The 14,090-nt window shown below is 46.8% G+C and overlaps 1 protein-coding gene across 2 annotated transcripts in view; it reads left to right on the top strand.

The window, feature by feature from the left end:
* The window catches only part of kdn (citrate synthase), a 58,234-nt gene extending 53,679 nt beyond the window's left edge, over window positions 1-4,555 (top strand). For both annotated transcript variants that reach the window (XM_050187271.3, XM_055076046.2), the window contains exon 10: window positions 603-4,555. In XM_050187271.3, coding sequence (XP_050043228.1) covers window positions 603-767 — 165 coding nt within the window. In that variant the 3' untranslated portion in view covers window positions 768-4,555. The remainder of the gene's footprint in view (window positions 1-602) is intronic.
* The last annotated feature ends 9,535 nt before the right edge of the window (window positions 4,556-14,090 follow it).

The raw sequence follows: 14,090 nt of genomic DNA on the forward strand, positions 1-14,090 counted from the left end.
AAGATAAGCTGCAGCTTTTCCGGCATTGTGATAAGATAGAGTAAGCCAAAAATGCTGTCGCTCATGGAAGCCAATGCTTGTTGCACTGGTCACATGGAATTGAAGGTACTGTCCCCAAAAGTGACGATTCGAGAATACAGCGTTGGCCACTAGTAGAATCAAGTAACTAATTTTCTGACGAATCCAGTGTTTCAAGCTCCCAATTATTCAGACCTTCTGGCGGTCTGCATTGAGTCCAAGTTATCGGTCGGCGACTGTGCATAATTATGTTTGTCGTAACCTTACCAAACTACGTCTAATAAGCATATAAAATTGGGTTTGAGGATGAGTGAAGAAGTTATCGTTCCTGTTCTTTAAAAGGTTCCATTCACCACACTGTCTCGCCAATGCTTTCAATAGAGCATCATCATATTACTGAAGTTTTTGTATAGTTCTTCAGGGTGGCAGCCGAGTTTTTTTGAAGTTCCTTAGCAGCACTGTGGTGGCAGTTCATCTCAGGATCACTTGGGTGTCTTGTAGATGTGTAAAGCAGCTACGTGTCTCGCATGAATTGAGTCAAAGGAATCGGAATCTCAGTGCAAGTCTTCTGCCCCCTTTTGCAGTACTACGGCATGAAGGAGATGTCATACTACACCGTTCTGTTCGGCGTGTCGCGTGCCCTGGGCGTGCTGTCATCGCTCATCTGGGACCGTGCCCTGGGCCTGCCCATCGAGCGGCCAAAGTCGCTCACCTCCGAGGGTCTTATGAAGCTGGTCGGATACAAGTGAACGGGAAGCCCAGCAACATGGAAACTGCTCTCCACCTTCTTGTTCCCCCTGTCTCCTCCCTCCTCCTCCAGCATCTCCATCCCATCACAGTGAACTACCACGCTACTGTGAAAGCACTTGTTCACGACTGTTACATGCATCCTTTTCCGCAGCTTTTCTCTGAATGTTTCCGTTGCTACTCTGCAGTAGTCCGTTTTCTTTTCTTTCTCTCCAGTACTATTTCACCTTGCCTCTACTGTTTTGTTTATTGTTCATGTTTTGTTGAAGATGCATAACCCGTGTGAGCACGTAACCACCAACTCGCAACTCGTTGCAGCGTTGACACACCTGCAAGTGACAAACTGGGTTAAACCTTTGAGTCCTTGCTGAACAGCCCGGAGTGAAACCGATTTTTGGAGTGGGAGAAATTTTGGTGCATTTAGAGGATTGCAGTCATCGGGCAAGCATCCTTTTGCACACGTGCAGTGTTTTGCAAAGAGTGTTGCGGGTTATTCACGATGCTGAATGAGTGTTGAAACCTTTTAGGAAATTGTGCTTGTGTGTGCGTGTTTATGTTGGGTGTTCATAAGTTAAGAACTTTTGCACTTGCATCATCACAGTGGTGCCTGTTGACATTGCGCATAGTTCACTGTGTGCTTGTTGTTCGAGTTGTAGCTTGTTGTGCCCATCGCCCATGGGGGAATTATTCTGTATGTTATTATTTTCTTTTTTCACGAAATTAGCATCCTTGCTTATTTGGCGACCTTTATGGCAGTGCTGGACAGAAATGTCTAAGTGCTCTCGCAGAGTGACGTGGGTTTTTCTTCTCTTTTTTTTTGAGGCTTGGGCTTCGGAATCAAAACGATGAGTAATTTTTTCTTGTACAAAAGCAACAGCTGCCAACATTGTGCAAACAGTGAATAGCGTGGCCTTTTATATGACATGTACAGTAGGATTGGTGGAAAACGTGGATACCGATTTCTTTTCTGCAATTTTGCTTTTCTGCACAAGTGATAATGCATGTAAGCCCTGCACATGCCTCCTTCTTGCTAAGTGTGGTTGAAACAGAACCTCCTGGCAGTTAATGACGAGACTTATTGGCACTCGACACGTGACATGCAAAGCATGTTTCAGAGTTGACATCTCTGGCTAATGCATTCACTGTGGCTACTTTCTAGAGCTCTGAGCCATGTACCTTTCTTTCTTTCCCACCCCTTCTCACAGTACTATCTCCAACATCACAACTTCATCGCGAGTGTGTGTGCATGTGTAGCAAATTGCAGGTTGAAGCGGCGTCAATTGTTCACCATGCTTTGTTTAAATCGGCCTTTCTTTTGTCACGTGTCTTGCTTTCCTTCGCTGGGCCTCCATTTCATACCTGACAGAAAGTGTCAACTTTCATACCTGTCAGAAAGCATTGCAACTGGCGGCATGCCATCATCGCGCGCATGTAGTCTGTTGCGTGTTGCATCATCTGCTTGAAGGCACAGGCACAGCAGACTTCTGCTAGCTGTTTGTCTGTCTTTCTTAATGTCGTCGTGCTAGCAGCGATGCTTTGCTCTGTTCTCATTGCTCAAGGGCGGCAGGTTTCTTTCTGTGCTTTTCACGAATACGTATTAGTACTTGCAACTACAAGCAGCCCTGGAGTCTCTCTCGTCGGGCATAAAGGTGGCACGTTTCATTCTCCCTAATCACATTGATCTGTTCCTGAAGACTCAACATCCAGCTTTACACTCGCATCATGCCTGGCGAAATGAACACTTAAAGAAGGTGCACCAGCAGGACGTTGGTCTTCCAGGGGAGCAGCCTTTCGTGACACTGCCAGAGGTGTTTGTGGGTCCCAGTGATGCGTGCGATGTGCCCCCCTTGTCTAGCGGCCACCAATGTCAAGTTTCTTCTTTCTTTTTTTTCTTTGGGGCTGGGGAAGCACACGCCGCACATCTCATCAGAAACTGGCAGCCGTTATAACATAATCCCTCCCATAGACTTTCGCGCCTGGCTGCCAAGTCTTACTTTTAGAGGGAGTGTATTTTAGAGCCGAGTAAAAAAAAACAAACTGATCTTAGAGACAGTTGTGAGTGTTTTTATTTATTTGAAAGCGCCTCTAGTTTTCTTTCCTCTCTTGGAACACTTGCTCTTTGGAGATGTGGAATAATAATTTCTTTTTTGTACGGTTGTGTATCTGTATGCATAGTATACTTAGCCCAGTGTGGAAAAAGAGACAGCAATACTACCAAGCAATGAAAGTCTTAACTTCAGTAGCACCTCTTCCATGAGGGCATAGGAAGCTGTAATTAGATGAATGGTGTGTAAAAGGAACGAGACGCAATGTTTATTCCATTCAGTGTGATATTTGGAAATAAATAATGCAGACAAACGCCTGGGTATGTGTTGTTGTTGTTTAATAACTGCAGGCAAACAGGAAGGCGTGTTTCGTTTCAAGTCTAAAAAAGCAAATATAGAATAAAGCAAAAAGTGGTGGATCGTTATTTCAAGGTGTCCAAAGCATCAGTTCATAGAAAACGGATACTCTTCTTAAAGGGGGGTGTGCCTCGGAGATTCACTTCTGTTAATGAAGCTAACCGAGTTAACATTATATAGAATACAGAGTTCAATCTTCTGTTTTTGAATGTCTTTCGAGTTTTTCAGTATCTTTCCTGGTTATTCTTGTGTTCCATAAAAGTGGGGAGAGTATGGTCTCTTGTGCAAGATTGGGGCTTCATGCCAGGCAATGGAGTATGCTGGAAAATAGTACATATTGTTCGTTATGGATAGCTAATTGCAAACAAGTGCAAAAATAATACTTTCAAATTTAATAAAGCTTTTGACTTATTATTCAGAACATTCAATTGTTTCTTAAAAATTGCATGACTAAAATTGTAATCTGGAAGTTTATTGCTAATGAATTGCATGTATATGAAGAAAACTCGTGCATCCATAAAGCAGCAACCCCCCAGAAAACTTAGAGGATGCTTAAGCTTTGCCTTTAAGAGTGGAATGTGATAGCATTCAAAGAACCCTGACTGCTTCTCATGCTTCGCGCCAGCTAACGTAACTGTAATGTTTACCAGGAAACACTGGCTGAGAACGCTATGCACAAAGGCGAGCTTTCTTGAAGAAACGCAGCTTCTTGCGGGATCCGATCCCAGAGGTAGTCGCCAAAAAATTGCGTCATTTTCAGGTTTCTTTTATTGTTTCGCACTTTCAATATTTAAGTCTGAGAAGATTTAACATAAAAAAGATGCACTGTCGGTGTTTTGTTTTATGACATTTGTTTGTGGGATCATTCTCAAAATCTGAGGAATAACTTTCAAAAATGAAAGACAAGGTATGAGCAACTTTAATGATAGAATGGTGTGTCAGTATAACCCGCACATACCGCATGTCGTATAGCAAGACATGGCATATACATAGTACCTAAATATATATGGGAATTTTTGCTCGCGGACAACATCACCGACACCAACACCGGAATTCTGTCGCGTCAATAAATGCAGTTTATGGCGCATCTGTATACGACTCTGCGCATGCGATTTGGAGGAACAAAGACTATGCAAATAGCATGCCTACCAGGTAAAAACATGTGGCAACAAGTGCAAAATTGAGGCTTTAATGCATATAATGATTAAATCTTTCGATCATGTCTCCAGTGAGTCTTTATTCTGTGTTAGGTTTCTCTTTTTTTTTTTTTTTGTGTGCAGGGGGGGGTTGCTTTAGTTATGTTGGAATATGCAGGCACAAGTTTTTCCCTTATATGTGATCTATTAGCAATAAACTTCCAGCCGAGAGTCGGCACTCATGCCTTGTCATCTTTATGTTTCTCTCTGTTTCGAAAGCTTCATGCACTGATCACCACAGTGTGTTGAACCTGCTTATTTTTTCCGGCTTTCAAAGTGCTGCACGGCCACTGTGAAGAGATCTTCGAATGCGAGGTCGAACATCAGTGTAGTGAAATTTTAATATAATGAAGTGAAGTGCCGATTTTACCGTCTTTGTTAAATCGATGTTTAACTGTGTATGTCCAGTAAATTTGGCCACCAGGAGATCACACTAAGCTTCTTGAATGCCGGTGGCCCGCAGGAGAAGTGCTATAGAAATGTCCTTTGGTGGCTAATCAATGCAGCTGGGACACTCAGTAAAAATAATTGTGTGTCTGTGAGTGAGAAAGAAGTGCATTAAGGCAAGAGCTATTTTTTTCGATGCTGTGTGCATATATACATCCACCCTTGGGTTGGGGAGTTCAATATGCAACCAACTTTCCTACAAAGGACCAAAGCAGAATAGCTGTCTCAAAGTAGCAGAAGCCACTGGCACTAAAGAAGGAAAAAGAAATCTAATGTATAGCATATGGCTTGATCGACATAGTTTTACCAATGAACTTGGGAAGTGATGGGCGCAAAGGCAGGCTTCTAAAGTATAAAAAAAAATATGAATATTCAGCGCACATGTTGTTATTTACGTGAAGGAAAGCTTTAGTAAAGTGGTCAAATAAATCGGCTCGGGAATTGATGCAAGTCCAAAGGAATTCAGCAGACAACTGTAGTCAACGTTATTCTAGTGCAAAGCATTTACGATTTGTAGTGAACGGTTATGGTGATTATATATGCTGTAGTGTTTATATTAAGTAACAATGGCGTCACGCGGCCACTTTCGATCGTGATGGAGCTAAATCTGGTTCTAATTTCTCGACCACGATTGGCTCCCTCCCGCATCTTGTGCACATGAGCCAATTGCGACAGAGAAATTTGATCCCGATCAGGCTCAATTGCAATCAAAAGTGCACTGTGTGGCACAGTACAAGACAGAATGAACCACTGATCCTAATGCCGCTAGTGCACGTACCCAACAGTGTTGTGGAATGGGTGCCCCCATTCAATTCCAATTCCATTCCTTTCAATTACTCAGAATTAACAAACAGCCCATTCCCACTCCTGGAATGGCCGGGCAGTTCAATTGCATTCGTGTAATTCCTCAACGTAGGAAAGGCATCTTCGTAGTTTTATCGAGTTACTGATGAACACACCATAAAGCTGATGTCATCAGACACATTAAGAACTGCAAAAATATGCAAAACACGTTACCAAGGTCGAGGGATAGTAGCTTGGTGACATATCTCCTAACTGACATATCTACTAATTCCCATAGGCGCAGTTCTCGTGCTACCTATATTATTTGCATGGTCAGCATGTTTTAAGGGTTTGTCATGTTTTAATATTGTTTAGGCTTAGATGTTTTATAGCTCATATAACGACATAGCGTATTTTCGCTTAAGTGTCCTCATGATTTTTATATGCTGCACTAAAGGTCGCAAGCAGGGCAAAGTGCAAGAAGAAGCTTTGTTTTGGTTTTATTCATCAAAACTTTGCTACACAATGTCATGAGCTAAATGGGCACTTCGCCCTTTAGTATTGAAAACCCGAAGTGTAAATGATGGCTGCGTCAACGGTTAGTTCTCAAAACAAAAAAGTGAGATAAGACAATTGCCTTCTACCTATGTGTTGCACTTCACAAACAGCTGCTTGACAGAGGTGCTTGACAGCCAATTTCGCTTCGCTGTTATTATCAGGGATGCCGTAGAAAACACTCGTTCCATGTCAGCTCATGTCGCATTCACAGTGAAAACTGCCCTTGCAAGGTGGGAAAGCAAGGGAAACCTGCTATCATTCGCTTTCCAATAGGTCAGAGGCTTAACCGTGTCTGTACAAGTTCCTTCTGTAAAGTAAAGAGAAATCTCCCCTGCAATGGATCCAGACATATTGTCTTGGTGGGCATTTTAATTTTGCCTGCTGTTTTTTAAACATCAGCCTGCTTGGCCCTGTTTCAGAGTCTGCATTCACGACGGTGCTGGCGCTGACCTGCTCTAACAAAGGACCCCTCCCCAGCACAGCAGAACGCATCTGCTCGGCTGTTACAGCTGAACACCAAAAAGACTTGAACCGTGGGTCTAGGAGGGCGCCTGTCAAAAAAAAAAACAGTCAGTCCACGTACTTGCGAACCGCTTTCCAGGCTTCGCTGTAGGCCTTTAGCCGCCTCCTTACGAAGAAGTGTGCCTTTGCTTAAGATTTATGCAAGAGAAACTTCTATATTTCGCAACGTGGGAAGCAAAAGCCCGGCTGTCTCGTGCTTTTTCTGCAGCAACTCCGTGGCTTCCTCTACAGGGGAGGGAAGCTCAATCAAGTCTGTCGCCAGCCTCAGTTCATATTTAGACAGTTTAGCCTTCTTGCATGCGTGAAGAGTTTCTGTCAGACCTAGATGACCCGAAAAAGCGATAACGAGCTTTCTCGTCATTCGCAGCTGCGAGTTCCACCTCGTCACATTGTGAGATTCCAAATGCAGACCAGCCACATTCAACACTTCTCGGCGGTGCTCTTGCATATAAATGCACCGATGGCGCCGCATTTTTGTATGACTCCCTCGGCATTTGGGTCCTAAAATTAAGTGAGGGCAACAACTAGTGAATGTTGCCACTGCAATTACTGGTAGCGCAAACGGCAAACCTGCAATGCAATAGAGTTTCAGAAAGAGTATGATGGCATATGTAATCATACGGTATTGCACTCGATGACATACTGACGCTCTTCGAGACTGCATTAGACAAAATAAAGTGGAGACGGACGCAGCCGTATTTTCCAACCCTACAATAGAGTGCACATTAATGCATAGGTTGCACCTTCCTGCTCTTTGGGAATAAATGTCGTGCACATAGTGCCATGGCTACGGCACTATGGCTGGTATTATCTTAATGAAATGGGCTTCATAATTCAAATAAACATACTAGCAGCAGAGTGCTGCCTCTCTGACTGGTCTTATATGCCAGGCAACTGTGTTTACGGGCAGAGCGATTTGTACTATAGAAGGAGTGACATACACAGGATTTCATTGTCCTGTGCGGGGGTGGGGGGTGGGGGTGTAATAAAAAAAAAAGGAGAGAGATCACAAAAGGGGAAAAGAAAGGGGAAAAATAGCAAGAAGCACAAACTACAGTAAGACAAAAATAGCTTGAACAAGGAATCAACCAAATCCAAATGTGTTAAAATGTAACTTCGGGACACCATGGGCGTTCATTACATGATGTGCCAGCGTTGGATTTGTTTGTCTTTAGAGGTATTTCAGAACGGTTGATTGACGTGGTGAGAGCAGACCTCAAAGTTGCATAAGCTTGGTGCCTGGCCTGCGGCAGAAAAATGATCTGCAGCCACTATTTGATGGCAAGCAGAGTTCGTGACCTCGGCCATGGCAGCAAATGCACCGCGAATCCCCAAGATGAAAAAGCGAAGCACACTCGAAAATTTGGCTGAACTTGAGCTGGGGGTATTTGCATAACAAATTTTTAAAGCACCGAAACTGTAATAAGCACAGTTGTCTGCCATTACTTTTCAAACTGTAATTATTATATTCCTACATTCCTTGTCCATGCATTCATGGCAAATTATTTAAAAAAGCTTGGCCCAAACAATTGTTCATGAAAACAGTAATAAATGAACAATCTATCAATGTACATAAGATGAAACCAATATGTTAATTAATAGCGCATACCTGCCGAATGGCGTCTTTTACGGCAAGCTGCAGGCTGTGGGCGGCGCAGCCAAATCGAAATTGCTCCAAGTGATTGAACTTTGTTAAGCATTCCAGGCAGTTGTCGAAATTGTCATCGTCATCGTGCTCTTCAGCCTCCTACCCAGTAAATGCAAATGCCCTTATCACTGATGAAGCGTGATCTGTCGCCATGCAAAGTACCTGGAAAATGAAATAAAAACAGTTAATGGAGGTGAAATTGTATGAAAATACTTGTTTCAGCTTGTCAGCGATGTTCCACTGCAGCAACATTACGTCATACTCAGAGTGGATCCAAGCAGCTGTGTGGCTCCCTGTCAAGCAAGTGAAACTGAGGAGGTACGTGTGAGCCGTGAAGTCGCTGTGCACGAATGTTGCTTCGACAGCCAGGAAGCCCTCTGTCAACCGCGACGTCCACACGTCTAGTGCGATACAGATGTACTCCACTTCCTCTAAGGACGATGATATTATGGTCTGCAGTGCTGATACTTTCCCGGGCAGGAACTTCTCATCCCGTGATGCCAACTTGTAGCCTGGGACGGCAACCTGAATTTGAAAGAATACAAAGCAGTTATTTTGATGAAAGGCAGCTTATAATATTGTTAAACTTACCTTTATGGCTTGTTTGAATCCCTACCTCTTGACAAGACGAAAGGGCTCCATGTCAGCACAAATCATGTTGATTGTGTCATCATCAAGAGCAGCCTTTTGATGAACAGGCGCAGAGCTGCACCCAGCAGTGGAGGCCGATATCTTCGGCTGACTTGCCAGTTTTTTCTCTTGTTACATGTACTCACGTTCGTGCTTTCATTTTAGGTGCCGAATCAAATTAGATGAAACTCCAGCTACCGCATGTATAGTTTCTGAGCAAAGCTTGCAGCGTGCAGCTTGTTTGTTTTCTCTGCAGGTAATTTCAAAAAATTCTTTCCAATGTTCCATGTTGGTGGACTTGCTGCATGTGTGAGCCGCTGGGCGCAGGAGCCAGTGTGGCAGTGCGTTATGGAAGCGTTTTTTTATTTGCAATAGAAGGCTGGAAAGGAGGGTGGGGGTGGTAAGACAGAAAGCCGAGGGGGATCCTTCAAAGCATTGTCTAGCATTCACAGTATGAGCAAGCTACTAAATGCACCGTTGGGCTTCTCTAGCTGCCAACAGGTGCCAGTGTGACGGAGGCACCTCCTAGACCACCCTCCACCCTAGAACAGAGCGGACATGGGTTTCCTTCGGCGCAAATCGTCGCGTCTGGGCTTGGGGAGGTGCCGCCATGGCAGCAGTTGCTTCAGAGCAACTCAGTCTATAAGGACGTAATTGTAGTTGTTGCTTATACGTACGTAATTGCAATTGCTTATAAATGTAATTGCTTATAAATGTACCACGCTTGTAATCTACCGTGCTTTTAATTGCTTATAAACGTAATTGCTTATAAATGTATCGTGCTTGTAATCAGCCAAGCCATTTTAAAAATACTGCTTTATTGTGAAATTCAAGGCTCTGACTTACCAATGTTTGAACGTGGGATGGTTGGTTCTTCGGCATATTTTGACAAAAAACAGGGTGTAGATGGAAAAGCGCTCTACTTTCGGAAAAAGACATAATTCCACTTCCATTCCAGGCAAAAGGCACTTAATTCTATTCCCATTCCATTCCTCCAAGCATTGTCGCCATTACATTCCCATTACATTGCAGGGTCACAAAAATGTTGAATGATTCCAGAGTCATTCCAATTCCGGAGCGGCAACTTCGCAACATGGTACCCAGTCGCCCCTGTAGACTGTGCTATCACTGGGACCAGCCCACCAAAAGAGCTAGATATTCCGCCCTGCAAGAATTAAAAGTTACTGCAGTCGGAAAAGAATGCTTTGCATTAAAAGGAAAAGAAGTGATGTGGAAGGTCTACATGATAGCACTGCTACAAAACTGTTCATGCGCATTGCCTCTGAGATTGCTTCGGGCCGGCATGCCACTATCTCTGATCTCATGTTAGTCACAGGCTGTCCGAGACACTGCATACACAACGCTCACAGAAGGCACCGCCTCTGTCCGTCCGGGATGATGCGAGATCTGGCCCTGACATTCCACAATAGTGGTACTGCAATAATGCTACGCTGCTGCTTGTACAAGAGAAACCCTCTGCACACGAGCTAAAATGCGCAGACAAGTTTGAACCACTGATCTCTACTATGACATCAAAGGCACAGTTGGCAGGAATCAACTCCAAAGGTCAGAAGCCGCCAGCAGCATCCCACAATCTCTACAGTGGGCGCACCAGTATTTTGTCAGTTTTAGCATGTGTTAGCATGGGACGGTCATTTGAGGGATCGCCCGATATTTGTGTGCAGGCATGAGTAAGAGCGGGCCCAAGAGAGAAAATGTGGGGGCTTTTGCTTCTGAATATTTGACTCTGCCTAGGCACTATGGAGGAGGTTTCTTAGTGCGTGTTGTAGGCATTTGTCCTAAGGCGGGCCAGCATTGTGGAGTTTGTTTACGCTCGGACGCTGGCTGCTGGCACAGTAAAGTAGCTGAAGTAGCGGGCACTGATGCCCCATTTGGCGACCGCTGTGTCGGACAGACTGTCTTGCACCTACGACGCTCGTGCTAAGTCAGTCGTGGCGGATCATGGCTTTCTTGCACCTTACGACGATGTACCTTGAAAATAACATCACAGATGTTTCCGTGGGAGCAGTAGGGACTGTATTAGAGACCAGACCGCATATACTAAAAATCTAGAAGGCCTTAGCAACCGCGGTGGAATGCAAGTGGCTGAGAGGCCACCAGTGACGCCCAACGCTCTTGCAACCGCTATGAGAATATGTCGCGCTACCCTAACGCCTCTTATGCTAATCTAACCAAACCTAGCATACCCTAACGTTAACCTGACATAATGTTAACCTAACCAAATGTGACCAAGACCAAATGTGAAAAGACAATAATCCTCACGGTGTAACCGCTGTGAGAATACGGTGCACCACCCTAACGCCTTTTATGCTAACTTAACCTAGCTTTAACCTAAGCAAATGTGGCCAAGACGAAAAGACAAAAATTTGCATTGCATAACTTCTGTGAGATTACGCCATACCACCGTAACGCCTATTACGCTGACCTTACCTAAGGTAACTTAAACCTAAGCTAACCTAACCTAACGTGGGCGATACACAAAACCAATAATCCTCACTGCATGACATCAGGCGGTAGCATTCAACCATGGTTGCTAAGGCGCTGTGTGTTTATTTCATTCAAAGAGGACCACTCAAAAAGGCTCATGAAAAGTCACGGACAGCAGCATACGAAAAGCCTACCAAGAGCGAAGATACTGAACCAGGAGAGCAGGCCGGGCCTCCCCGGCCTGCTCTCCTGAAGAACACCCCTCCTCCCTGGCCTGATCCCCCTGCCTCGCACGCCACAGGAGAGGGCACGCACGCGGGCATCCGGGCCGCGTTCCTCGCTCGCGTGCGCCCCGCTCCTCCTCCCCCGCCGGCTCCACCCACCCTCGCCGCTATGCTGCGCGATGTTATTTTTATTGCGAAAGGAATACTGCTCGAGGTTTCCGCTCTTGGCCGTCGTCCCGGAGAATCCACCATTGACCTTTAGCGTGACCTATGTGTGACGTCATACCAGCTGTGGAAAAGCGGGGCCCCAACTCGGCTCGTCGCGATCGTCCCAGCGAATCATCCATGCTGCAGCTGCGCGCCGCTGCCACGAGGGGCGCTCGCTGTACGCGACGTCATGCCAGCTGTGGAAAATACACACCGGCGCATAACGTAGCGTACGTGGACGTCGCTTGCGGCAGAGACGGGGATGCGGTCGCTACGGTATCGACGGTGGTTGATGGCGACGGGTGCGTTAAGATAGCGTGCTCCACGTGCACGAGGGACGCCTGTACAGCCGAGGAGGTTGCAGTAGCGCTCGCTTGTGCGGGTACAAAAGCGGGAATAATATTATGCGATAACAAATTAGCTATCCGAAATTTTAACAAAGGGAGAATCTCGGAAGAAGCCCTCCACATTCTACTCAAGAACCCTCCCAGGAGGGACATAACTTTTATTTGGGTACCGGCCCATGAAGAAGTCCCAGGCAACGAAGCCGCTCACGAGCTCGCCCGAGCACTCTACCACCGGGCAACTCTAGAGCAGCCAGTTCCAGGGATAAAAGATAGCATGATCACGTACAGGGAAATTGTCGATCACTACAAAGCTGAAAGAGGAATCTTTCCGCCTCCGCATCGGTCTCTCTCTCTGGAGGACGCTCGCATTTGGCGACGCCTCCAGGGAAACAATTATACATCACCACATTGGATCTACTTAACACAGACGAGGGACTATAACGACGCCCTCTGCAACATTTGTAAGCAAAAAGGTACGCTAGACCATATAATATGGGAGTGTGCTGGCTCCCCAGGGGCCAAGGAAAACATTGACAGTAGAGAAGCCTGGGAGGCCTTGCTCCAGAGCGAGGCTGAAGACGACCAGCGTCGAGCAATCCGCCTGGCCGTTGAGGCCGTGAAGACGCACCGTCCTCAACGCGCGGGGACTGCTTCGTCCTCCCCCCCTACCTACGTGTAGGTTAAGAGGCGGGCACCCCAGCTCGGTGGAACAATAAAGTTTTCAATCAATCAATGGAAAAGCGGTCCCCCCAAGGTGGCTTTGACTATACTTTGACTCGGCTCGTCGCGATCGTCCCAGCGAATCCTCCGCGCGCCGCTGCCGTGGGGGAGGCGCTCGCTCTACGTGACGTCATGCCAGCTGTGGAAAAGCGGCCCCCCAACTCGGCTCGTCGCAGTCGTCCCAGCGAATCCTCCACAGTATAAGTGACAACATTCCTCGGGAGCATCGGCTTAACCGTCTCTCCTGCAAAGACGGAGGCCCTACTGATACACCCGAGGGCTGCCTCCCGCCTCAGCGTCCACCAGTTGAGAATCGGCACCGACCCCCTTCCGTGGAAGCAGACAGTGACGCACCTTGGCCTCACCATAGACCACCGGCTGACGTGGATCCCGGCTACTAAAGCCCTCAGCGCCAAGGTGCGCCGTGTACATGCAGCCGTGGGCCGACTCCTTCAACGAGGCCGAGGATGCTCCACCAAATGGGCCCTGCGCCTGAACAAGGCTGCAGTAACATCGTCCTTGTTGTATGCCCTGCCGCTGTTTTCCCTGACGTATGCCAGGAAAGCACAACTAGAGGTTCTGCACAGGACGGCTATCAGAAATGTCCTGGGGCTTCCAAGGCACTCCAAGATCGCCGCAACACTGGCTGAGGCCGGCGAATGGCCACTGTCACTGCTCATGTTGCAACGGGGACTGGGGCATATTGACAGGCTACATCGCGCACCAGACGTATGGGGAGCCTGTGTTGCCTCTATGAGAAGACAGTTCCCCAACTACCTGTAGCAGTGGCTCTTCCTCCTCCCCATCACGGACCTCCGGATGTGCACCTCTCTCTCCCCCTACTTTCATTCCCTACCCCCTGTGCAGCGCGGTTGAGGTGTCCTCTGCTGAGAGACAGTTACTGCGCTGCACTTTACCCCAACCTTTCCTCCTCATCATCAAGAATCTCCTTCTCTCTCTCTCTCCCTCAAGGGGATAGCCAAGCGGAGGGCACCAGGCGCAGCCCTGCAGCAGGCGGCAGCCTGCAAGCTCCAGGAGGAGTTGGAAGGACACCTGCTGGTGTTCACGGATGGTTCAGTCCTCCCCAGCGGGTCAGCAGCAGCGGCATGCACAGTTCCAACTCTCGCCTGTCACAGGCAGTGTAGGCTCCCGTTTGCAGCAAGCTCTACTGCAGCTGAGCTCGCGGGGCTGCA

This window comes from Dermacentor andersoni, chromosome 2 (genome assembly GCF_023375885.2).
Source record: "Dermacentor andersoni chromosome 2, qqDerAnde1_hic_scaffold, whole genome shotgun sequence".
Lineage (NCBI taxonomy): Eukaryota > Metazoa > Arthropoda > Arachnida > Ixodida > Ixodidae > Dermacentor > Dermacentor andersoni.